The 26,825-nt window shown below is 39.3% G+C and overlaps 3 protein-coding genes across 4 annotated transcripts in view; 1 reads left to right on the top strand and 2 right to left on the bottom strand.

Annotated features, from left to right (window-relative positions):
• The window catches only part of LOC118221560 (protein bicaudal C homolog 1-like), a 70,486-nt gene extending 55,432 nt beyond the window's left edge, over nucleotides 1-15,054 (bottom strand). Inside the window, exon 1 of the mRNA XM_035406754.1 lies at nucleotides 14,525-15,054. Within this exon, the coding sequence (XP_035262645.1) occupies nucleotides 14,525-14,717 (193 nt within the window). The 5' untranslated portion in view covers nucleotides 14,718-15,054. The remainder of the gene's footprint in view (nucleotides 1-14,524) is intronic.
• Nucleotides 15,055-16,889: 1,835 nt separating this feature from the next.
• Nucleotides 16,890-21,117, top strand: zgc:171971 (uncharacterized protein LOC569690 homolog). The gene is made up of 9 exons (XM_035406373.1): nucleotides 16,890-17,149; nucleotides 17,385-17,562; nucleotides 18,508-18,554; nucleotides 18,825-18,979; nucleotides 19,083-19,207; nucleotides 19,494-19,596; nucleotides 19,888-20,156; nucleotides 20,365-20,517; nucleotides 20,742-21,117. The coding sequence occupies exons 1-9, from the start codon at nucleotides 17,139-17,141 to the stop codon at nucleotides 20,889-20,891; spliced, it is 1,191 nt and encodes a 396-aa protein (XP_035262264.1). The 5' UTR covers nucleotides 16,890-17,138; the 3' UTR covers nucleotides 20,892-21,117.
• A 1,297-nt stretch (nucleotides 21,118-22,414) lies between these two features.
• tfam (transcription factor A, mitochondrial) lies at nucleotides 22,415-26,020 on the bottom strand. 2 transcript variants are annotated; one of them, XM_035406374.1, is made up of 7 exons: nucleotides 25,734-26,020; nucleotides 24,961-25,082; nucleotides 24,642-24,712; nucleotides 24,030-24,179; nucleotides 23,581-23,676; nucleotides 22,961-23,017; nucleotides 22,415-22,872 (listed from the first exon to the last, which is right to left on the bottom strand). In XM_035406374.1, exons 1-7 carry the CDS (start codon nucleotides 25,814-25,816, stop codon nucleotides 22,603-22,605), a joined length of 849 nt encoding a protein of 282 aa, XP_035262265.1. In that variant the 5' UTR covers nucleotides 25,817-26,020; the 3' UTR covers nucleotides 22,415-22,602. The 2 variants fall into 2 exon arrangements, with proteins under 2 accessions (XP_035262265.1, XP_035262266.1); XM_035406375.1 differs by lacking the exon at nucleotides 25,734-26,020 and adding an exon at nucleotides 25,252-25,397.
• Nucleotides 26,021-26,825: the final 805 nt, after the last annotated feature.

Below are 26,825 nucleotides of genomic sequence, written 5' to 3'. Positions count from 1 at the left end.
GCCTCTGGTTGGCTCCTTTGCACATCGACAAATATACACCAGGAAGACAAACGACCAAATTAAGGTGCAACAGTCAAACAAACCCTTGTTGAAACTCAAAATTGAATGTACCTCCGACAACCCAAGCCCAGGTACACTCCGCAGAACAGTCAGCACGAACAATGAAACCATGCAGGCCTGGCAAGATCTGTCACTCGCTGACTGGCGACAGCAACGTCCAGCTGTTGTGTGCCAAGGTTTATGTTATGAGCCAACGATATCCCAGATCAATCTGAACCCTTTATTTATGGCAGGGAATTTTCTTTTTATGACAGGGATGTTTTTGGGGGCACACTGGCTGAAAAGGGAAGAAACCACAGGCACCATACAAGACGGGTCTTAAAAATCAGAAGGCCTTGACAAAAAAGAAAAAGAAAAAAAATCCTTGGTGGAGAAATGGTTTGAAATGACAAAGCGGGATGTCTAATAAGAGTAATACAGTCCTCACAGGCCCAGATATATTGATCCACACTTGCACAGAACACATGGACCACTCTGCTCTCAAAACAGGCATAAATACTGCTATTACTGTGTTACATTTTATTACATTATTTTATTACGTAAGGGCTTATGACCTCATCTAAGGACACTCAAAAACTTTACACTTTCATATATTTTGTCTCCTCTTTAAGTAGTTGTTTTTGCTGGGACAAAGGAAATGGTGCACTTTACTCCAAGATAAACTAGCGGTGCTACAAGCAGGAAAAAACCCACCGCCTCTCCAGAGACCAGTTCCATTACAGCCCACAGAATCATTGTGAACCAAACAAGGAGCACAACATATTCTGCATACACAAGCATGTGCATACACATACATAAACAAGCAAACAAGAACACGTATACACGCATGTGCTCCATTCTGCAATGCTTCGTCTCAAAGGCATGAGTTCAAGACAGACGGCCATACATACCAAAAATGTTCTGAACCATCTCTAGTACGGAAGGCTACATACAGCACTGAAAGGGATATTTTACTAAGGCAAACAGGGGAACTAGCTGCGATAGATGAAAATGGATGAATCTGACATTGCGTGTTCACACAAGCGTTTTAATAAACAAAAATAAGCAAGATTGTGTTAAAGATATAATAGAGTTCCACATCAGCTTAGTTTTTCACTACTGTTGTACTGGCCCCTGTTCAAAAACATGCTAATGCATATATGCAATAAATAAAATAAAAAGCTTCCCTTTGGCATATTTTAAACAGTTTATTATAGTAATTTGTTCACTTGAGCGCATTGCTACTTCAATTATTTATTGTTGTCTGAACAGTGTACACGATTAAATATCAGAGCAAAATATTTTCTTTATAAGAATAAGGCCTTGTCTCAATTTTGCAGAACTCACAGATTCTGGATTTGTTGAGAATTTGTACACAGGTTACAAATCTTATCAAACAGATTACATCTAGCTTGGCATCTTGCTAATCATGTAACTTGGATGTTTGGTAATTACTATTTATCAATATAATCTTATGAAGATGGACACAATTTGGAGATGACATTTAATTATAAATCCAGGCAGTACTTTTGATGGAGGAGAATTTATGTTTGCAGAAACTAAATGGTAGCACAGTGGAATCTTCAACGAAAACTACAGCAGTATTTTATTCCCCCCTGACATGCCAGGTATATAAATCAAGTTAATGAACCCAAAGATCAATGTCAAACTTCCTGTTTCACTATATTAGACTACATGGGGACAGTTTGTTAACATCCAAAACATTTTTAATGTTTAAAAGTTATTTGAGAGCAATGCATGAAAACAAATCAGAAATACTGTTAATAGTATGATGTTGCATACAAGCAGCAGAACAGTTAGGTTCCTAGCATAAACTCCACTTTCTTAACCTCATGTTTTAACACAACAATCTACTGTTGTGATGTGACACCAGACTTAAAAGTGTCAAACGTTGTATTCATGTTAAAGAGCATGTGAATGACAGCCTTATACAGCAACAGTGCAGTGCTTTTTTGTCTCTACTGTGTGCTACTGATGTACATCTACAGAGGAAAGATTTGCCTGTGACCCCTGCTGGAAAACTCCCAGAATTCCAGAGGAAAGGAGGATGTGATTCCCAGTTGCTTATTTCACTGGCCTTTTGGCCTCCCAAGGGAAGACAGTCTACTGTTGCCCCGACAACGATAGAACATCGCCACAGATGAGTAATGTTCTTTTTCAGTCCAGGATTTCAACAAAACTATATTCGCTGACTTTATAATTTCTGGGCAATGTCATCATTTTCAGCAACACTGTAATGGAAATGTTACATAATGAATACAGCACACTATGCCCTAATAGTTTTTAAATGGCAGTTAAATACACAACACGTCATGAGTGCTTTAGATAGAGTGGATTAGAGCAAGAGGACAAACTTCTTGCACAAACGTGATTTCACTGTTTGGTTTTGAAAAATATGTTTGCCTTGTGGTTGGCCTTGTACTACAAGTTTTGAGAATATATAACAGCTCTTTAACTTTGTTCATAGTGGCACAGTAAGAGCAAGCAATATATGCAAATATTACCACCATATCCATAATGTCAGTAACTGGCAAAAAAATAATAAAAAATCATTGATTAAATGTAGCCATCACATCATATCCTGTAAATTACAAAAACAGTATTTAAATTTCCAAGAACCACTTGGTAAAAATAATTTGCGGCCAATCACAAAGTATAAAGGTCATAACACAATTTAAGTTATTAATAATATTCAAAAGCATCAGAGGCCTTCCAAAGGGTCGGTACAGCAAGTCCTGGGGAAGTCTATCATATTTCAAAAGTACATAATATTTAATTATCATATTTCAGAGTTCATGCATTTGCCAGTGGGATACTGTCATTTGACCTTAACCATGGCAAGGCCAAACTATATTTGCCTTTTTGACACCAATTCCTTCAAACTTAGGGTTAATAGTCTGACATATTCAATGTTCAGAACAAGCTTGGTTACAAGTAATAAGAAGTCCCAAGAAGCCAAAATAACTGCAGGAATAACAGTGCAGTTTGTGAACAGTTATTGCAAAGTTCAGCAATTTAGGGTCAAAAGTGAAAACAAGCTATTTTCTTAAGAGTATTCTCGTGGTGCATGTGAAGAACCGGAAGAGTTCATAAACACCACTGTATCCTTTGAGTGAACCCAGAGCGTTCCCATCACTATCAGATGGGGCTTCTGGGACATGGAGTTTACAGTCAAAAGGCATTGCGCATAATGCATTTTACAGCAATACATAAATAGATGAACAATAATAAGTAATAAAAAATATTTTTAAATTAAGTATCCACTGGTATCTGCTTGCCTACTGTACATTAAGCAAGCTTGAGGTGAGTTCTTAAGGCAGGTTTGGGGGATAGCAGGGGTTATTCCCATGAGTAGCAAGTAGTAGCAAAGCCAGTAGCAACGCAATGCGAGATGTTGCCCACACATACACTCGCATGAAGACTGCATGTTTTTTCATTTCATGTGATGATAAAGACAAGAGATGAAACACACAATCACAATAATTTTCCTCTTGACCAGCTCAGTCACTGCTCCGATACAGCAGGGGGCAGTGACTACCATCGGCGGAAACCCTAACCAACCATAGATGCATGTTCATGTACCTGCTATGTGCTTTCTCTTTAACGATGGGCATGAGGGTTCATTAAGCCTTACTGTATTTACATAACTTACACAACAGTACTAAGGGTCACTGAATATGACCAAAAAAGGAAAAAAAGTGGGGGGAAAAGCCACGTTGAATACAGGCCACGTTATTATTACACTGAATCTGCACCCTGTTCTGAAAGAACTCTTATAATGGGTCAGGCTGATTGAGTGTGACAGAAAGTATGCAGAACTACACACCATTCCCTGACAAGTCATCTACTTCTAAGTGACACCACCACTTTCACTGAAAAAATAAATTGCTCTGGGCCCATTTGAAAAAGAAATCATAGCCAGATTCACTTTTCAGACCATACAAAATCTGAGTTTATTTTGTTAAATACAAGCACATTTGCATTTCAATAACAACCAAGATAACAATACTAAGCTGAGCCACTTCATCTCTTCAGTCATATTTATTTAAAAAAAGAGAAAAGAAACAAAAAATACCAATTATGCACGTAGATTGTCTAATTACAATATATACAGACCATTTCACAGGAACAATCGACAGCTACCTCTAATACATCAGAATTCAAATCTGTTCTCAGGAAGGACTGCAACTAACTTCACATGAAATATTAGAAACAGGCGGACTCACGTTATTCCCTACACACACACACACCTCCAGCCCAGCAAAAATGGGTCAGGAAAACCAAAATCAGTCAGGTGGGCGAGTTTAATCTCCTTCCGGTTTTTATTTTCTTAAGTAATAAAAGGCAGGTTTTCCACAGACTTCTGGGGCTAGATGATATGATGTTTCTGAGAGCTTCATCGTGTGCCGGATTAAGGAATCTTACGTGTAAGCAAGTTCTATATAATTGTCTAATTGTAACAGCATGTTCCGTAGCGTGCTAGAATAGCAGAGTCTGGTGCTCAATGGGTAAGTTCATCCAGAGACCCGTATAAGTGCAGCCATAAGCAAAATGATAACAATAACAGATTTGTTTTGTCTGTACTGTAATGCAGTTTGACTACATAGATCTGGCCTCTGTAGAATGACACTCCATGATATGCCATCTGATATTCAGAACATTGGAGGGGTTTCTCGACCAAAACATTCAAAATGTCCTACGTGCGATTAATATAAGGAAACAGCCGCAAACAAATACAGATAAGAAAAAAAATGATGAATGCCGAATTGTTCTCGGAAACGTTCTTACACGCAGTTTACGATCAATTGTGATCGTACGCATGTTTCGTGAATGAGGCCCAATGTGAGCAAGACAGCCCTAAATCCAGGTCTTGTAAGTGCCAATCATTATTTTCCTTGGACCCACTGAAAGCTAATTTATATCCTTTTTCTGTTGCAGTTGGCTGGACATTAACACGGTTTTCAAATATTTTGACAGGACATGGCAGAGTCAACTGTTCACCAGGTAATTAGGATAAATTATGCATTGTGGCTGATCAAAAGGAGCTTGAGATAATAGAGTCAATTATATGTCAGTTCACAAAATTATAAAGTAGACAGAATTAACCTTTTAATAAGAGAGCAATGTACATGCTGGAATTCTACTACAAATAATTTACAATGTATCATATTGGCAAGATCCAGTGCAATTAAGGCAAAAGCTATAAACAGTGGAAAAAAAAATACACAAAGGAAATTCTTGATTTATATTAAAATTGTGTATTTTTTTATTTTTTAGAAAAACAGACGCACCATCCTACAACTTGATTCTTCGACAAAATGAGTATATCCAGTCTCAGATAAAATAAATAAAAATACATAAGAGATAAATGCTTTGGATGTTTACTTTGTCATCAAAATAATACAGTAACACATTGGCTGTGTTTTGTTTGCGGCCTCCATCTCTTGAGGACAAAAGCTAGCTGTTGTGTAATGGCCTATTCTTTCTCTTGTCATAACAAAAGTTGCTGGTCCAAGCCAGTGTTTTTTTCTTCCTCTTTTTCTCAAATGCAGAGCTGCTCAGACAGCTGCTGTGAATTAACCCATGTGAATACTGGGAAGCTTCTCCCAGTTCCCCTCAAGGCCCTTCGGGCTGGCCCCGCACGGCAGGCAAGAACGTCCCGCCCGCCCGCCCGCAATCCGTTTCAGATACCAGCAGAAGAACAACTCGACTGTGAACAAAACTGGGACGCCGGAGCACAAGCACAAGCAAACAAGCATTCGGTTTTAGCGTTTCGGGTCGTAGCCCGTAGGCTCCGGAGAGAAGGAACCCAGAATTTCAGCTGGGAGTTCAAATATCCACCTTCCCTCCTCCGCACAAAAAGCGAATCCGCAATCTCCGACGAAATGTTTATTCAGCGATAGACACAATATGGAAGGAGTTTTAATTCAATTGGCCCGGTGCTGCTGGAGCGCACAGCCACGCTTGGCTTTTTTTTTTTTGAAACAGGCCAGTTGTTTCCCTAGGCCCCACTCCAGTGGAGAGCCAGCCCTGAGCGCATTCCACACGGCTCGCACTTCCTGCCCCCGTTACTTTTATTCAGCAGACAACAACAAAAAAAAAAAAAGATGAAGGCTTCGCTCCTGCATGCACCAGGCCTATCAGGAAATATCTGTGGTCATGTTCCTCAGACTGAAGACCTCCATGCTGATGACGGGGGGAAAAAAAATGAATGTTTACTAGTCTCAACAGATTTATCTTGCATTGAATCCAGTTTATAAATGTTGCTATGGCCCCAAAAACAAAGTTTTCCTGCTGTAAACACAGGGTGCATGGCCCATCTGCAGCAAGCTTCCATGGTTGAATCAGGACAACAATAAGAAATATTGTACAGTACAAAAATCAATTTAAACGAAGGCCACAGAGCTAATGATTGTCTGGGTTAATGACCTGTGGAAGGAAATGCGGGCAGAATAATTTTATAATGATAATTATATGCTGCAGTAATTTTTCTTTTTATTTGCAAATAAGTAATGGCAATCATTATGCTACCTGCTTTGAATCTTAATGCTGTAAGCCAGGCAGGTGTGTAAGCACACAGTGAAATGGTCTTCAATTCCCAAGCTAGGCAGAAGTCATAAAACTACAAGTTCATTTAAACAAATCGACACAAAATATAAAAGTAATTTAGTTTATATTACACACAAAGTAGCAAAGTATCATCCCAGATATTATCTAAAAAAAGGCTGATGACCTGTATCCAAAAACATACAGTAAGTCTACATCACATAAGTGATAAATCATAAAACATATCTCTTTGATCAACTTTAACATGCATGTTCAATATCAGAAGTACTGCAGCTAAGCCCAGTCATCATTTGATTGCGAACCATTTAAGTTAATACAAACTATAGCAATAAAAAAGATACTGGCATTACTGGAAATTAATGAAGAATACTGTGAAAATGCTGTTCAGAGCCCATAATAGGGCAGTGAATTTATAATGGATTACGCTCCATTCACAGCCTAAAATTTACCTACATCCCACACTCTGCCTGCTCCCTCCATATTCCTCCTCACATTAATATCCATACACCCTATCAATCCATGTGCAAAATCTCTCATGTCCTGATAGGGCAAAAGAATGAAAACTTTATGCTCTGCCTGTCATACCCCTGATAAATGAACATGTGTGTCATCTCTGCCTCATGTGCTACTGTTTAGGCACGTTACCATGGAAACCAAAGAGAAGGGGAAAAACAGTTCACTTCCACAAACTGTGAGGAGGGGGGAAAACTGTTCTCCGCAACTGATTCATTCTTTTTATTACATTTGTAGCGACATCTTATTTAGCCGCTTTCAGAAACTACAAAGCCCACGCTCCCCGGGCCAGGTCAGGGCCAGCTCCAGGGAGCTTGGAGCTGGGAATAAAAAAACATGACCGTCTGCACAGGACCTCAGGTCATTCTGCCCAGACCTTGCCCAACCACAGGTGGCCCAAACAGGGCCATATGGGGGCCAGAGGGCAGCTCAACTCACCCCTGGAGCGACTGCGACCACGAAATGGCAATTCCCCATGTCATCATGAAGAATTCAAACGGAATATGTAAATAAAACACAAATCCGGATGCCATAAAACATAAATTGGCAACTCTCTCTCTTGTTCTTCTTTAGTAACATAATCCTCCTTTACCCCACTGTCCTTGAGAAAAACTCTGTCTTTGATGTGATGCGGCGCCTATTTACTGAGAAGTGTTTGACTGAAAAAAAGAAGAAAAAAAACTATTCCATAGTAAAATACATTCTTTCTGGGCAAAATTCCTTAACTTTCAATAAAAATGACAAATAATACAAGACTTAGATATGGGTAATAAGAAAAATACAATCATGCATGCTTCTCATACTTTACAAGGAGTGAAAAATACAATTAAAAGCACAAAAAATCTACATTCATAGTGAAAGAACGTGGGTGGGTACTTTCTGGTCATGCAGTAATGTCATCATTAAATTCCTCTCAGGGTTTCAGAGATCATTGTTCGATTAATTCCTTTTTGTTTTCCCCCCAAAATGCTTTTGGCTTCCATAAATATTTGTAATGTTTCACAGAAAGAGGGAAAATGAGAGGAACGCTTTCAAAACAACTTGTTCCTCTGCCGATTTACGATCCTTTCAAACTCATAACCACTGTCATAACCGCATTAAGTGTGTGCGTGCGTGTGTGTGAGTGTGTGAATGAGTGTGGGGGGGAGGCAGTCACAGCAAATTTTTCATTTATTTAATTTAAAAATAGCACCTTTCTAACATTGCAAAACAAGACTCATGATGGATGTGTAAATCATTTTAACTGACACTAATTTGTGCATAGGAGTTGCTTCATTCCCTTTACCTCTGGTTAAACAAATTACTTCCTGCTGAAATGCAGCTGAAAAAAACATAAAATAAAAAACACTTAATCAACTGAATAATTTCATCACAAATGTCCAATTGTGAAACTGTCAAACAGGATGTGAATGTGCTGCAAAATGATGTTATAAGGACTGGCCATCTAGTGCATACATTTAGTGCACTGCTTGCCTTAAAAGCCAATAACGTGACTTGGCTTGGTAACATCGTGGCCGCAAATGATCTGTATAATGAGCCCAACTTCTAAGGTTCATTCTGCCAGCAGAGCTTAATTAAACTTCTTAATTAACTTTTTTTTCCTTAAAACAATGTTTGCCCAAACATGGGGGAGTAATAGTTTTCACGTCTATGTGGAAAACATCAACTTTTCTCCTGTTTTTACTCACAGACAGAGCGTGAAGTCTGCAGATGGGGAGATAAACAACCACTCGCAGGTAGGAAATTCTTGGTTACCATTGATGCACTTTCTTAACCTCACAGAGACGCCGCGATTTAACAGCCACGGCTGAGAGTCAAGTTACTGTACTTCAGTTTCTGAAATGGAAGACTAGGGTCACTTCACAGACAATATAATCTAGAACAAACATCCCCACCCCATTAATTCATACAATTAATTCAGCAGGGTTCTGAATTATGTACTTTCTGGAAAACACACTTCCTTATCTAGAGTGCTTCGAGTCCAAAGCAAACAAGGCCACATATGGAACAATCATCTCCGCGGTTATAATGGTAAAGGACCTTATCAATTTGCTGCATGAGCGCAAAACAAAGTCAGTTATCATCACATTCACTTGGGCAATAAGCACATGTACAATGGAGAGAAGGAAAACAGAACTACCGTAAAACCAAACTCAACTGAACCAGGGGGAGGGGATACATAAAAGTTTGGATAAACCACAAAAAATTTTAATAAGCATGGCAGCTGACAAAATTTCAAAATGAGAACATGCAAAAATGATCTATTCAATAAACAGATGTACTCCACTCAGAAAAAAGTTAGCAATTTACCAGGCTGTCAATTACTTAAATGAAGGTGTCAGATAATCAGGTAGGTCGCTTACGCATGAGGCAGTAATGTGGAAGTTTACTGTAAGATAATTATCTGAAAGCACATGCCACTTTGAACCTCAGGGACAGGAACGCTACTGCACACCATGCAAAGCCAAGAGGACAAAGTTTTCAAAACAAAATGTGAGGCATTCCATTTCGCTCAGTCACTGGAATGGCTTACTTTTTTTAAATATCCAACTGGATTTTAGACGTAAAACATCTGATTGAATTCCATTCTTAAAACGTCAATTCATCAGGCTCAAGTTACCACAGCAAACACTGTGTGTATCATCGTCATCTTGTTCTACTTAAAACCATAGGCCGTGTATCGAACAGACCAAGAATCCTACATACAAACGGAGGGACGTGGCAGAGTGCTGGGCTCCTGATTAGGGAGGAGCACAACAGAATACAGTCACATTGAACAATCCATGGCTGCTAAGAATGACAACTCAAATATTTAATCCCTTCCCATAATTCTATTATTCCACAAACATTATATTAATCATTACAATTAGCCCAAGTGCTAAGAAAACACATTTGCACAGACGCACACTCTATCCAATACATCAAAAAACAGAAAAATCTCCAGAGCAATAAAATATCTGGGAATAATACTTCCCAATAAAATGTGTTATTAAAAAAATAAAATAAAATAACTTGTCAAGGATACTAAATTACAGCTTTATTGCATGCAGTTATCCCATACATTGTTTATAGCAGTAATCTGTTCAGTAATGTATGATCAACTCTCATTTGCTGACTACTATATTAGCTTATGCTTAGCCTACATTAATTACTTTTTATGCTTCTATAGAGAAAATAGTTTCTCAGCTTTCATTGATTGCGTAGTCAATTATTCTTGCTTCGGCTGTATTAGCCGCCATGTCACTGAAGTGTAGTACAATATTAACCTCTTAAAACACAAATAGCTCTCCTTCACCAGACGTGTGTATACACAGCTACGCATGAAGCGCCATAACTTCCCCAATGATTGCATCAGTACAGCCCTCAAGACCCCTGTAAGCAACCCACATATCGCAACCAATGGAATACACTGAAATGGAAGGCTTTATCCTCTCTTTCCAGATGAAGCAAAGTACGCTACATTTCCAGTTAAAATATAACTGGACATTAGGGCTCGGTGCATTTAAAAGGGTTACACCCAAAAGTACTGAAAAGAAGAAAAGAGCAGAAAATGTAGGCTAAAATATGTTTAGATACACTGGGTTAAAAAAGCCTAACCATCTGAACAAAGGGTCCAGACCAGGGAGAGAGCCAACTAAATCTTGAGCCAATATATGATGGTACGAGACACTGAAAGACACCTATGGACCAATAAAAACAGCATTAAAAGTATTTTTTTTTACTGTAAACAAAATCAAACCAAACCCTTTGTGAAGCTAACAGGGAATAAATAAAAAGACAAATCAGGACAAAATCGGTTCGTTCCATTACTTTATGCAATCATGCCTACAGTAATATTATCTGGTTCTACACTGGTTTTCTACTCCTCTTTTGTCCTGGCAGGGTGAATTTGTCTATGGCATTATTGAAAGCTGACGTCTGCTCTCCCCATTTCTCGAAGGAGAAAAAAGTTATTCGGACTGTGTTTTCTGAATACCACTTCATTCAGCAAATGAGCAAAGCCACATGAAACACTAAACACTAGTAAATGTCTAAAAGGAAGCAGGCATCAGCCTAAATAAAGCATTTAATTATGGCAGTGAGTGGGGAAAGAGGTAAGCAACTGTGACTTAATAGCTGTGTAGAGACAGTTGGGTATAGGCTACTTGCCTGATTTATAATATAGAATACAAATTACATTATGCATAACATGGCCTATAGTGCAAGAGATTCTCCTAAACAGAAATGTCCATAGAAGTGTTCACTTTATGTTCCGGAGTAGTAAAACATATGATGCCAATAATTCAAAAGAAGCTGGTGTGCAGTGATCAGACACTTTGGTTTTTGGTCTTTAGCAGATCCAGCCCCTCGTGTTTAGAACTACGTCTGAGGAAGACGCCACCACTTAAAAAAAAGGAATGGTTTGTTTTTTTTTTTCCCCAGGATTGCCTCATATACCAAGGCCAATGTCAAACAAAGGTTCTCCTGAATGAAGATGCAGAAGGAGATGGAATTCTGAACAGTTGAAGATTAACTGACCTCCCGCAGAGAAAAACCCTCTTCAAGCAAATACCACACAGCCTAAATACAGTGAGTCAGAGAAGGGCGAGAAACCCTCACAAAAACAATACTCTTTCCTTAAGGGATGAACAAGCATTATTCACACAACCACAGCAGTGGAGTAGATCCTTAGATGTACAGTCGTCAGCTACTATAAGGAAATTCAGCCTGAGAATTAATCAACCAGACAAGCAAATTTCCCCATATAAATACTATTTTCTAAATCAAGACCCTCTGTGCTTGTCCATCTCCACAGTCAAAAATATTGGATACTTTCCAAGCTATTAGATGGTACTATTACAAAAGGTTAATGTGAAAATATTTTTAAATATTACTTTACATATTTGTTGTTATACCATCAGGCAAATTAACTCAACAACATAGCCATACTAAATATATTCCATGTTTAAGGCATATGCAGCCTCTGATATTACATTTAAATCCTGTAAATACAACACCATAACACAGGATGCACAATACTGGCTAAAGAAGTCAAAAGTAAAAAACAAAAGAACTGCTGACACCTAGGCTGACTGCTAGCCACTTAAACAGATCATCTAAAAACAAATTGGCATCTGAAACAAAACTGAGGTCAGCTCCTAATTCCCAGCATGGATCCACCCACAGTATGGAGACATGCAAAGGAATGCACAAAGATACGGCCAAAGGATTACGACAGAGCCCGTCAAAGCTGGGGAACTTTCATAGCCTCCCCAAAGGGCTGTCAAAAACAACAACTGCGTTTTCCTAACAAAAATATCTACACAATTTTAATGGACATTTGCGCCACAAGGCAAACTCCAGTTTGTTTTTGTGCAATCCAGTCATCCACGGATAGCATAATTTTCACACTTAAATGCTGCTTTAAGGTTCGCAGTTGCAGATTTTGAAATAAAGATATTTTTATTCTGTATAGGCTATTCCTAACCTTTGGTCATAAACTTTTTTTTTTAATCATTGCTCCACAAAAACAAAAGCTACATTTTTTAATGGGGTGATTTTTATCAGATACAAAACAAGTTATGAGCATGCACGTTATAAATGGTGTTAAAATGTCTTAGGTTTGCCATTTGTGTTGAGTGTAATGTTTAATGTATGTTTTTAAATGTGGACCCCAGGAAGACTAGCTGTGCTTTTGGGCACAGCTAATGGGGATCCTAACAAATAAACAATAAACAAATGATCAAGGCACATTACTGTGCCCTGTGTTGCCACACCTACCAGAGACAACCTGACTATGCTTCAAAAGCTGCCATTGCTTGTGAAGACAAATAGGAATGGTGTTCTATAAATTCAACACTGACCTCTATTGGTCGTGATTTATATTAATTTGTCACATATTAAGTATGTTTTTACATAATCTGATAGTTAATGCACACAAGGCTCTCCGTCTAGTATAGATGAAGGGCAAAAGGTCGCTGATTAGCACTACAATCTTTTAAACTTACAGACCGACCAAAGTTGGAAAGGTAAAAAGAAAATAAAAAAATAAATAAATAAAACATGTGGAAAGCACAACTGTAGTCAGAAGTGCTAATTACCTAAACAGGTCTGCATGAACCAACCTCTCACATATAGCCTAGATGAGACATGAAGATGACAGGACAAATACTAGATGAGACAAGCAGACATGGGTATCCAACAGTCACCTGTTGACATCATAGCTTATGTTTTTCATGTTGAAAATGTAGCCTTTGATTTTAAAAACATTTCAATGAAAGTTTACAAAAAAAGACCTTGAGCTAGGAAAAACATAAGTTTGGCATTCTTTTAAAATAGAAAACTTGATCCATTCGGTTTAAAAGCATTTTTTGATACAACATCTGTCAATTTAGGAAGAAGGTTTTAGGAAGAGATGACAACAGAATAATACCAAGCAAGAAGGAGCCCATAAAATGTAGGCTAATGGACAAAAAAGACCATGAAATTGATTTTCCTAAATTCCTATTCCATGGAGACAGTCTAACAAATATTATGTTGCTACAATGAAGCGCCTGTTTTCAAAGTAAAAGGATGCTACATTGCATTTAGTTATATCTGAAAGCAACATCAGCTGCCTGCATCCATTCAATAATTCAAGTTGCCTATCAATTGCAAGCTATCTGAGTAGTCGGCAGCTAATATTGGACTTACTTGTTTTAAATCAGTGTCGACTAAAGACCAACAATTTTTCCATGAGTTATAAAAGCAAGGTTACAGCAATAGTACCCTACTACAGCTTACGACGGAAGGAGTATATGTGTATGACAGCCAGACTTCCCCTGAAGCTGTGCGATCCGTATCGAACATGCTGCATTAACCGAAGTTCACAAAATCAGACAACTGCCAATAATTTAAAATGAATCAACGGAATAAAACCCAGAAATCCACACAAAGCATCTCCTAAACTGGGAGACACCCATGTCTGCACAATAGGCCTATCCAATGTATCAGTTTTGATCAGAATTTGACTACACGTTTACGCTGGAGAGTAAGCACAGCAATTTTTGCCTGAAGCTTCAGGCGCTAGCTGGGTAGCAAGTAGGCTACAGTAACCGATCGGGCTAAGTCTTCAAGGAAATAAAAAAAAGTCAACACCGCTGAAGTCGGAGTAACTCAGTGCATTTAGAAAAACTGCGATTCTGCAGGCATTGTTTAAAACTAACGGATCGGATAACAGTCTGTAAACCAACATTCTATTCGATTTCCCCCCAAGGCTATAGCACACAATGTCTCAAAAAGTTCGCCAACTTAACTTTGATAAGTTGGTGAAACACTTTATTCTGACCTCACAATGGAAACTGGTCAAATTTTCCACGACCATTTTGGAAATCAAAGACAGTTTTTATTTATTTATTTAATTTACCTAATAGCATAACTTCCAGTTTCTTGCGATCCACGCGAAATCTCTCCTCTGTCCACTCCGGGTCTGGCGGGGCGGGTGGTCCACTGGAGTCATCCTCAGAAACGGGCAAAGGGGAGTCAGTGCTACGTTCGCTGTTTGAGCCCGGGTCCGATTGTTGCAGGTATCCGGTCAAAGAGTCGCATTGAGCAGCCATTGCGCCTACAGAACGCCGCTAAGAGTAGCCCCAGTGCCTCGCACTGACTTTAAACTTCACTATACTTCAAAATTAATCATACGCATACCGCACTCCTGTCGCTGGAACTAAGCGAGTGGGGCTCATTGTTTTTTACTGCCTTACACAATTTCCTTTAGGGTTTACACTTTTCTCCATCTGCAAAGCGCCGCCCTTAAAACCCTACTCCACTAGTTTAACCAACTGAAAATTCAAGTATGCGGACGCATCCCAACTGCTTCGGGGATTCTCACATGTGTCAAACTTGCTCCCCCCACACCCCTCCCAAATCCCTGTCTTCTGTCGCTAATGATCAGCAGACGTTTTGCTCACAAGCTGTGGGCTGAAGCACAACCAATTTCACGAGCAATGCGCAGTCACCAAGGTGCATTTATTTACATCTCTACTCACAAAGTAATCAGTGCCGTTAACAAACGTGCGCTTTGACACGCGCTTAAACATCATGAATGATCAATCAAGCTTTTCTATTTTATAGGCCTACGCTTGTGAACCGCTGGGCAACATGCATTTGCAAAGTCACTGTGGAAGAAAAAAAAGAAACAGAGATTTGTCTACTTTAAATATACTATTGTGGGGAAATAATATATCAGTGCAACAGTTGACTATGGATTTCTTTCTTAACAGGATTTTAAAATGGATTTAGTTATTTTTTTCCCCCTCATTCTTTTGGCTATTCAACCATGTATCTTGTCAGAACTGGCAGAACATTTTCATACACCATTCTATTAATAATAATTTAAACAAACAATTAAAATCATATGCTAACAAATAGACTGTGGACATTGTAACATATGTGATCCAAAATCTTTAGCCAGGAGAGTGACTCAAGCTGGCAAGTGGTTCTGCATTTTTATTTTTCCACTTTGGCTCATCTTTGTATTGACTGTTATGCAGAGAGCAACTGATTTACCAAGTCAAATTCCTGGTTCTGCATAAAAACATTGGCCAGTAAAGTCCTGATTTTGATTCTGATTAAAAGGCGGAATCCAAGGCCTGGAGTAGGTCGATGTAGGGGTGTTTGAATAGTGTCCCTACTTGATAAAGTTACAGACATTTAGAGAGACCCATGGCCCATAGCAGTTGGTGAGCAAGACTGCTAGGATATTAAACAGGAAGAGCCAATTCGTAAGCAACCCTCATACAATTATCTAGGAGAAGATGGTAGTGATGCACTGTAATACCGTGATACTTCCCATATATTGTGGATTACAGTAGATCAACTTCTTTTTTTTTTGCAATAATTTCCCTCCCTTTTCCCTTCCCAATGTAGAATCAGCAATTGTGCCTCAAGTGACCAGCACCCACACCCATGAAAGAAGCAGTGAAGCTGAAGAGTGCACAGTTCCCCAATGCACCCACCTACAAGGACTATTTTACACATCACTGGCCACACAATAGCACACAACAACTAGAACTTACGAGAGTTGAGATGTATGTGCCATGAATACTGGCAACATATGGACACCTGGCCCATCACTGCAAGGAGCCAATGCAGTGGTTAAACCCTGTCCCTGGTGAGATGGTGCCAATCAATTACCCTTCTGTGAACTTGGTCATAGTGGTCATAATTGCCATTGCTGGCAAAGCCCTTGGCCAGAACCGGTTATGTGTAGGCTAGCCCCTTGCTGACTGGGCCACTTGAGCGTTTCATAATACTGCACGTATGCATAATTTTGTTTTATTTTTTGTCCATTGTTCTCTTATAAAACAGCTGAACTACCTGTTTTTTCATGAATGAAACATATGGAAGAACCTATCCAAATTGATTCGAATATAAAGGTCATGGCAGCAAATTCGCTTGTAATGGAAGATGAAAAGGAAACATATTACAAATGTATTTTCTACGAAAATATCTCGCCGATACAGTTCTACTCTAGTAGAGCACTGATTCTCGCCTGTTTCAAGCTTGTTAAACACCGTCACCTTGTGGCCACATTAAAATTAACTACGGATAAAGAAACGTTACAATGACCTAATGTATACCTACAGCCATAGGACGTAAACATTATAGCTAGATAAATAGGCTACTATATGCTATGTCGATTAATCGCCTCTTCTGAATATGACATTTGGTAAATTGTAATTGCTTGCTGAATGGTTCTAGATTAGAATGCATCACCAGCAGTGTGAGTTTAGAACACGTGACATTGCCATTTGACGTAGACCGACGTAGCACCCAGCAGGAAGTTGTGCGTCTTTGTTGTGTTAGATAACAAAAAATGACATAATGTAAATAGCAATAATGCATGCATTCGGGTATAACGCATGGTTTGTGTAAGGTCAAATAAATGCATAATCGAACCAAGCTGGAGCTATTATATTAGCGGCAAGTTCTAGGGATGCAACTCGTCTTGCAATTCTACAAAATGGAGGCTCTTGCATATGGACTGGAGGTGCGCGATTTAAAATATTGTCCCTTTTCTAACCCCTGTGACCGATTCCAAAGTGCTTTATTTAGCCTATGGAGTCTTGAGATACAGCTTCGATTCACAAACTCTTTGTCTTAGAACTGAAATAATTTTCTCATATGCGAATTGTAGGTCGTATAATCTAATATTTTCATACACTAATTAAATGTTAACATCCTGAAATGTGATTCTGCTAATGTTTCAGTTTTTTTCTTTTCAGAATGTCTGACCAGCACGAGTGTGATAACCCAGGAAACACTCCGGGGACGTCAGACTCCAGACAATGCTTTGCTCTGGGCAGAAGTTTGCCGGGACGAGTGTCCCTGAATCCTCCGCCCCCTCCGGGACGACTGAGCTCTCTGCGCTCCAGAGACCTTACACTGGGTGGGTTTAAGAAGGTGAGATTTTCATCCAGATTTTGGTATACGCAAAAAAATTACAGATAGGTTAGAGGAAAGAAGTTTCCGTTGCAAAATGACATAGTTTTAACAACTATTGCATACTGCATATATGCTACTAACTTACTGCCATATATGTTGGCAAAACATCCAGTGCACGTTTTACAAATTGTAGGGGCGACATAGCTCAGGAGGTAAGACCGATTGTCTGGCAATCGGAGGGTTGCCGGTTCAAACCCCGCCCTGGGCATGTCGAAGTGTCCTTGAGCAAGACACCTAACCCCTAACTGCTCTGGCGAATGAGAGGCATCAATTGTAAAGCGCTTTGGATAAAAGCGCTATATAAATGCAGTCCATTTACCATTTACTCCACTCCCATATTGACACAATTTTAAATCACCTTCACTTTCTCCTGATAGATTACCAACACGTACCACCACAGCAATAAAACCTAAATCTCCAATCTTGTATAATCAGTGATTGACAAACATACTACTGCCCAAATTAACAGAACTAGAATAACAAACGAGAATGCCCTCATATGACTGGAGGTGTTTCTTTGTGCCTTGCCATAGTCATAGAGCATACAAACCTCTGGAACACAGGTCTGCAAACTATAAAGCTGCACAGCAGTTTAAGATCTAGCCCACAGAGCCAATACATGTGTATTCATAGAACATTAATCATATAGGGTAAAGGGGAACAAAAGATTATTTTTAAAAAACATACACCTCTGTAAAATATATGGCAAATAAGCTCAACAAATATTCAGGCCAGGTAATTGTGCCTGCAGATATAAGCATTAGCTCGTATGTTAGGGTCTCAGATGAGAGGTATTGGACTCGACAGTTATCTGGCAAGTTTCGTGCTTAGTCTTGGAAAATGACTGTGTATGTCTCCAAGGTTTCTAAAATATGTTATTAATTTTCCCCCGATTTCTTGCAGAAAACTTTCATTCCGAATGTGCATTCGGTTCGGAAGTCTAAAGACGAGTAAGTGTATTCTCTGTAATCAAGCATTAAATGAATTTACATATTTCACTACTGCATCAAAAAAATAATAAAATAAATACAATAATTGAATGGGGCCCATGCCTGGATAAATGTCTGATAAAGAAACTGTGTTAATAACTGGTATGTATGACTTTAACATGGGGGGGAAAATGTTTTTTTATTTATTTTATTTTTATTGCATTTCTTTCTTTACCAATATGCTTTTCATAATTTGGTGAATTTTATTGACATGTTTATTTTTATCTGGAGACTAAAGGATGAAGCTCACAATGTTCCAAAAAGAGAGAAGAAAGAAAAAGAGGAGAAGCACAGGGAGGTCAGAGGAAGGAGGAGAGAGCGGCCCCAGACCATTCAGTCACACTCCATATTTGAGCAGGGCCCGGCTGACACCATTAAGAAAACAGGTAAAGAATCTCTTTACCAGCAGTCACGTTTCCCGCTTTGGAATACATGTCCAGTATTGACATTGTGATGTACGTGTCCTGACAACTCTCTCACCTTCCTCAGGGAGCTGGGATAGTGCAGAGCAGAGCGAGTATGGACAATCACCGGTTTTAAAATGCATTAAAAAAGAGAAGCGTGTCGCCGAAGATGACGATAACGAGATTCTTCAGAAGCTTCAACGAGATGATGTAGGTTTGAGCAAGATAACATCCATAAGGCTCAGTTGTAAAAATGCATTTAGTTGTAGAGGAATACAATGGCACACTTTGGTCAGATTAGACAAGCTTCCTCTGAACACTTATATATCATTATTGTGTACTCCTACAGACTAAAGCTAATCACTCAGTTTGGCATTTCATGATCATGTTCTGGTCATCATGAGGTTACCACATAGCTGACATTAGTTTGGTTACAGGCAGAATAAGCAATAATGTGGTAGCTTAAAACCAGTTTGACACTTGTGTTGGTTTTTAGTTTTTGGATGACCCAGGTTTGAAAAATGATGCAAGAAACCGACCAATTCAACTTCCACTCTACCAATCAAGCGAGTTTTTCACAGGTGACACAGCCATCCATGGTAAGTCGGATGAACAAGGTTAAGAACACCATACAGTATATAGTTATCCTAGGCAAGGTATGTTACAAGCTGGTTGTCACAGACACCAAACAAAAAAAGGATTCACGATGCAAGAGAATGTGTCACCTACCAGCTACAGAACATAACACTAATATATGCACTATTGTCATTTCCTCTGAATAAGTGATCACATTCCAATAAAGAGAACTGAATTAATTGGATATACTGGTGATGAACTATAACTTCGTATGCAATACGTAAGTAAGTTGCTATTTCTCCTTTGCTTTGCAGTGAAAGAAGAAACGGTGGGTGATCGTGCAAGTTCGGCGGCACCCATAGTGCTGCCACAGAGGGGCTCTCGGCTCGCGAAAGGGGCTTTGAACCCTCAACAGCCAACTGTGGCAGAACTCTTCCAGCAGCTCACCGTTTCCGAGAAGGAAGAGCTGCTCTTCATCCAGCTGCCAGACACCCTCCCTGGCCAGCTGGAATCGAACGCCGAAAAACTTCCTAAGAAAGACACCAAACCAGAAGAAAAGCGGCAGTCTCTCATTAAAACACGAGTTAGTTCCTTATGTTATAATTCTCTTTATTTTTTTATATTTCATGGTATTTCAGAGTAATGTTAAAAGTGTTCCAGAAAATCAAAGGTTTCTAGAAATCTACAGAATATTGAAGTTGTATATGTTGTTAAACCAAATGTCAGTCCATTTTTCCCCCTTCAACATATCAGAGGAAATAACAAATTCTTATGCTGGGATACTTTCACAGGAGCCCGTGGCTAAAGAAACCGCTCCCGTCCTATCGGATTTCTCAGAGGGACTGATAGGGAAACTCCAGATCAGAAAATCTGGAAGAGTCCAACTGGCCTTGGGGGAAATCATAATGGATGTTTCAGAAGGAGCTGCGTTTTCTTTCCTGCAGGTATAGCATGTGCAAAAAGCACCTCTCCTTTTGTGATTTCACTCTGACCTTCAATACAGTGCTAATCCCTTTTCAACTGTCATGCTTCTTTGTGAAAAACCGTGTGTGTATGTGGGGGGGGGGGGGGGGGGTTTAGTGTTTCATAAGTAGAAACCATGTATGCCACAGCATATGAATCATTTGCTGCAAATGGGAAGTAACTTACTGTCTGTTCATGTTTCCAGCAACTTGTATCTGTCCGGTTATCTGAAGGTCTCGCCGGAGATATGAGCGTTCTGGGAAATGTGAAGCACAAGCTGGTGTGCTCTCCAGACTTCGAAGCACTTCTGCAGGAAGTCAAGCTTCCCCCAAACACGCGTTCAGGGAATTCTTAACTAGGTCACTGCTTAGCAGAACGTAATACTTTGTGAATAGCATCTTTTATGTAATTTTGTAAGTGTAAGTATTGTTACATGAACTCCAGCACACAGCATGGGGTAAGGACTTGCTAGTACTTGTGTATGTTTCAAAAAACTTGACAATGTTGCTGATTTGTTATAGAAAAAATGTTTGTAAATGTTTATTAAAACTACAAAACTACAATACAAAACATGGAATTCATTTTAGCTTGAAAATCACTACAAAACATTCTATTAATGTATACTTAACTCATGTTAAAGGCATACTATGCAGGATTTTGACCTTGAAAATATTATAAAATAACCATGCTCAGTCATCTATGATGCACTGGCAGTCTGGCACAAATTTGCTGAATCCATGATCCTCTGCCTGTATTTCTTTAGATGTGTTTGGGACATTTCTGTGCGTGACACTCTTTTTTTGTGGGGAGGGGTAGGAGTGGCTACAAAGCCAGTGGAGTAGGATCAGATTTCAGCTAGCTAGCTACTGCAGTGGTGGAGGTGAAGAAGCACAAGTACAGCGAAGCAAAACAACAAGCTGACAGGGCTTGTTCAAAAACCAGAGTCAACCTTGGAATTGCTTTTCCACAAAAGCAATGTGGAGTTGCCATGATTTCTGTTGGACGTGTAAGCAATGTTACCTCTAGCTGTCCTGCTAGCGACACTTGCTGTGCTCAAAGATGTTTCTTTCCCTCAGCAGAGATGAGTGGGCAGCTTTGAGGATGGATGAGACTTACACAGTACAAGAGCAAGGCTAAAAAAACTGCATAGATTGCCTTTAATGTCTATATATTTTTGTAGCCTAGTTGTTTAATGCGTGGTTATTTGATTACATGCAGTGCCCGCCATAACATTTGGGACAAAGACATTTTTTTTTATTTGGCCCTTAACTCCCAAATTTTTGATTTATAATCAAACAATTGTGACCAATGTGAAGTGCATATTCTCAGCTTTTATTAAAGAGTATTTTTTATACATTTTACTTTCACCATGTAGAAATTACAGCAGTTTTTATACATAGTCCCCCATTTCCGAGCATAATACTGTAATGCTTGGGACATATTAATATTAAGTAAATTTAAGTAGGCATGTTTAATACGTTGTCACATATCCTTTACCAGTAATGACTCTGAAATCTGTGACCCATAGACATAACAAGGTGTTGAGTATATTTTGTGATGCTTTGACAGGCCTTTGACAGGGGGGAGGGGGAGCTTATGTATAAAAAGTGCTGAAATCTCTACATGGTGAAACCAAAATGTATAAAAATACCCTAAAAGCTCAGGCACCTGAGAATAGTCCGATAACCACATGTGAATAGTCCGATAAATCTAAAATTGTGGAGTACAGAGCCAAATAAAGAAAAAATGTATTTGTCCCAAACATTATGGACGACACTATTTGGCAGCGTACAATAATCGAAATGAGTTTATGGATACACTGACCACTTTCTTCATTTGCACTTTGAGAAATCCGATTTGTATGAAATCAAAATCATGTACCACTTGTTTTCTTTAATACTTAAAATGACTGCACAGTTGGATGAGCATGCACATGAACAATGTGGACAGAAACCAGTACATAAACACCAGAGCAAATGTACATTATTCAAAGAATTTCCCATGACTGAGAAATTTTATTCAGGACGGTCAGTAGCTTGCCTTCGTGACAGAAAAGTTCAGTAGACTCACTCTTCAGCCCTTTTCACTGTTTTTTTAGTCTTTTTTGCTTTGATGCTGCCAGATGATTTAGTACTTGTTGACTTCGCCGCAACTTTACTTTTAGCAGATTTAACTTTGGTTTTCTTTTTGCCCCCTTTTGTGCTGATGGTCTTTCTCGGTGCAAGATTTTTCCTCCGCACAACGTCCTCTCGTCCAATTTCTATCATGTGCTCCTCCCAAGACTTCATTTCATTTTTGTAACGGATTTGATCATCTTCAGCTAGTTGAATGTAGACCTTAAAAGAAAGATTGTGACATGCATATATTGCATTAACAATCACTCATAGCCAAATCTGTTTTTTAGGGTGTCAGTTAGACTCTCACCTGTTTCTGTGAGAGGTGCAGTCTCTTCCAGTCGTCCGTCACTGATATCAACTTTGCCTGGTAAAGAAATAAGATTTTTCAGATTAAACAACAGTCAAAGGCCAAACTTAACCCAAAGAATTCTACATTTTATGGTTCAGATTCCACAAATAAAGGGGCCATTTGGGGAAGCAGGTCAATAAGATATAAAAATGCATGGATAACTGTTTTAACAAATTTGTTAATTTGTGTTACAATATGGGGCTCTAATGCCATATGCATGTGGTTGTTCTAGCTGTATTGAGACCTTTACATCACAACGAAAACACCAACTGAAAATATTGCATATTACACAAGACAAAGTGATACTTTATTTTTTTTTTAAATCCTGGGCTGCCTCAATTACCCACATTACTTCTGTTCAGCTTGCTGAAACTAAAATCTCACATAATACACAGCATTTATGTAATACAAAACTGAATATTTGTCAAATTCTCGATAAAATCGTTCTGTAAAAAAAATGAACAATCCTGAGGAAACCCACCCAATGCAAAGAGGCCTTGCGTATTTATCCTTTTCTCTATCAGTGTAGCATAGTGTGACAACACTTATATGCAACTGTCACTGATGGAATGTCTCACCGGCATTGTGGTTCCTCTGGCTTGAGGAATATGCTCCGCCGTGAAAATATTGAAAGCAGACCTGGGCCGTTTGGGCTTACCCAGCAACGTGAGCTCCTGGAAATTCAAGGGAACCAGATCCAACAAACTGTCTTTCAAAAATCGTTTTCAAATAATCTCGGAATGTACCGTCATGCATTCATGCTAATGCAACATTCATTTTCATATCTTAATGTAAAACCACACAAATTTCTGCCGCAAAATAACTCGATGAAACGGTGAACTTGCAGCGCCAGATTTTCCCAATGCATATGATGCCAAACTGCAAATAAATTCTATCACTGAAGAACCTCCACTATGTGGTCTACTACTGGCTTCCATAACAAAATCACAGATGACAGCAGCTGTGGTTGTCATTAAGCGCACAGTAATAGTGCATGTAGGAATAATGGCCAGTGTATTTTACTCACCCGTTTGTGCCTGATGGACCTCCTTTTGGCCATTTTCTGCCTTCTCTCCTCCTTCAGTGCTGCAGACTGAGCTGGAGTGAGCTGGGATTTGTACCGCTCTATGTCCATTTTGTACTGCGCATGATCAGCCAGCGAGGCTTCCTCAAAAGGCTTAAAGAACAACAGTGGAGCCAAACAACTGTCACTCAAATCAAATATGAAGGCTACTTTTTTTCTCCGCGGGGGGCTACACCAGTGGGTGCATTTCTAAATTGGTGTATCAATAAATAATTACCAGCAGAGCAGTTAATGCTTATATACACCATGCTTTACTCTTAATTACAAGTAAAAGGCTTAAAGAGAAGCCATTATCAAAACATACAGTCAATTCAACTTGCTAACAGTGGGTTGCAATGTCAACATTTATAAACATGATGTCCAAAAAGGTTGCTTTATGCTCAGAACAAGTTGTCTCATGCTGAAAGAGAGCTAAGAGAGTTAACATTTACTCGTTTTATATGCTGGTATATCAAAGAAGTTAATCCATGTTGAGTTTACTTTGCAGAACCTCCAAATAAGCAAAACGGAACCAAAATGCTTACAAGGCAAAAGCATTACCAGTGCACGTCTTACCCGTTTCTGTTCTGGTGACAGTGCTCTCCAATGCTGGGCAATCCTTTTCACTATATCCACGAGTTTCAAATCTATGAAAGAAAACACGCACACACACAAAATGGTACAGCAGAACACTCAATCAACGAATTAAATCCGTGTGAAACTGTAACAACTTGTGCTGATTTGAATGTTTGTTCTTTTAAATGTACAAAATAAGCTACACTTGATAAACGAATCTGGAGTAAATTCATGTGCACTCAGTTTACGCAAAACAATTAGCTAACTGTGTAAGAACTGAACTGAATGAAAATTAAACTACCAGAATTTCTGTGTTCACCTGGGTTTTGTCTGACCACGAGCGGACGCTGCTGTTTCACGAATCTCATGTAACTCGTAAGGGGCCTTTTGGGGCGCTGGGCCGAAGTGGTACTGAAGCTTTTGCACACTGCCACTGTGCACCTTAACAATAAACAAACATGTTTTCAATATATCTGCAAAACATAAACATTATGAGCCACACATTTGCATTTGATATAACTAAAATAAACATGCAAGAGATCACAGTTTCGGATACCCATCAAGCGCAGTGCTATAATACCATTAGCTGAGTCCAGTTTTGCCATTATACCTCATTAATCTCATTGATTTCCTGTTACCAGTCGTTGGTCAGTGTAGTTCCAGTTTTGCCTTAGACTCATGCAAATAAATTTGACTGCTTTGTCTGACCATCTTTGAATTTAGCTAGCCAGTTTCAATTTTATGCCAGCACTGGTCACAGTAGGATTCAAGCAATTTTAAGTAGCTTAATTAGCTTTTAGTGGTGTCAAAAAAACAAACAAAAAAAAACAACAACTGACAATGGAGACTCGCATGACATTCACTACGCCTTCTATAGTAGCTGATTAGAAATAACTGTAGCAAGCTTAGCTAGCGGTAAAGAGTAGCTCGTTAGTAAGACTGTAACGCTAGCTAGCAGTAGCTAAACATTAATGCACCTTGCAGATGCACGACTGACAAACTCCAGATCTAAACTTATATGGCTAGCTACGTTAGCTATTTGCCCGACTACCAGCAACCCGAGGATTTTTTTCGCTATGCTAGTTAACTTACCTTGCAAAAGAAGAACTTGAGAAAATACCGACTGGTTTAGCTAAAAGGTTGGCTCCGATAGAAATTAAATTCAAGGGAATCATGCTTGTGGAAAATAATTTTGTCACAATTAGTTTGAAAGATCAGCCATGCATGGGGTTATTGCCTAGCCACTTTATTGCTATAGATAGTTGTTTCACTCCGCCCCGCCTCTACCCCACACTACCATAAGGCGCATAACTATGATCCAGTCCTGGGTTGAACTCTTACGAACCGCCTCAAGAAAGAGTTACTATTGGTACCTGCGTAAATGTGCACGTTTTCATTGGTTACTGACTCGACAAGACGGGATAACTGTGTTCCGTAAACAATGGCTGCACCCGCGTCACTTGCGTTGAGACCAGATCACAGGCCTGAATCTTCTCTGAACCAATCAGCAGCGCAACATGGTCAGTTTTTCTGCAGAATCTGCGCAGACCTAGTGCATACTTCCTGAAATCAGCCCGTCTGCGAACGCACGAGTATGTGCAGAAGTGAACCGTGAAAGGGCGGGAGGCAGGAGCCAGTTTAGGTTGCAAGAAGCGAAGTGGGTAGTTGTCTTTGTATTTTAACAGGTGTGCTGATCCGATAACTTAGCTTATTTTAGAATGTGCTTATATGTACCAATACATTGATTTTCCCAATACCACTTCACATCATAACGAGCCTTTACATTCACAGGCAAGTAAGTATTTCGGTGCCTGTCTATATTAGAAGACGGCGCTACGTCCACAGGACTCGCCAGTCTAGTTTATAAATACATTTAGCCAACAATAAGGGATCGGCAGGAAAACAGCGCACGATAGTATCCATTTTAAAAAACCAAACATGCCTGACATATTAGTTCAGAGCATCTTAGGACGTCAAGCAGTGTTTTAGAAACAAGTGATATTGCAAAATGTGCCTGGATTGAGGCAGAATGCTGCAGCATGCATTGAGCAGCATCCTAACCCCAAGTGACAGCACTGCGACTAGAAATGGGCTTTGACATATCCTGTTATTTTTTTCCCAAAGTGCATCGTGAGAGAAGGGGATACATTTGTATGCTTATTTTACAATTCGTTGCCTCACATT

This window comes from Anguilla anguilla, chromosome 2, assembly GCF_013347855.1.
Source record: "Anguilla anguilla isolate fAngAng1 chromosome 2, fAngAng1.pri, whole genome shotgun sequence".
NCBI classification, from domain to species: domain Eukaryota; kingdom Metazoa; phylum Chordata; class Actinopteri; order Anguilliformes; family Anguillidae; genus Anguilla; species Anguilla anguilla.
Note: the sequence above shows the minus strand (reverse complement) of the source record. Positions and strands in the feature narration are given on the sequence as shown.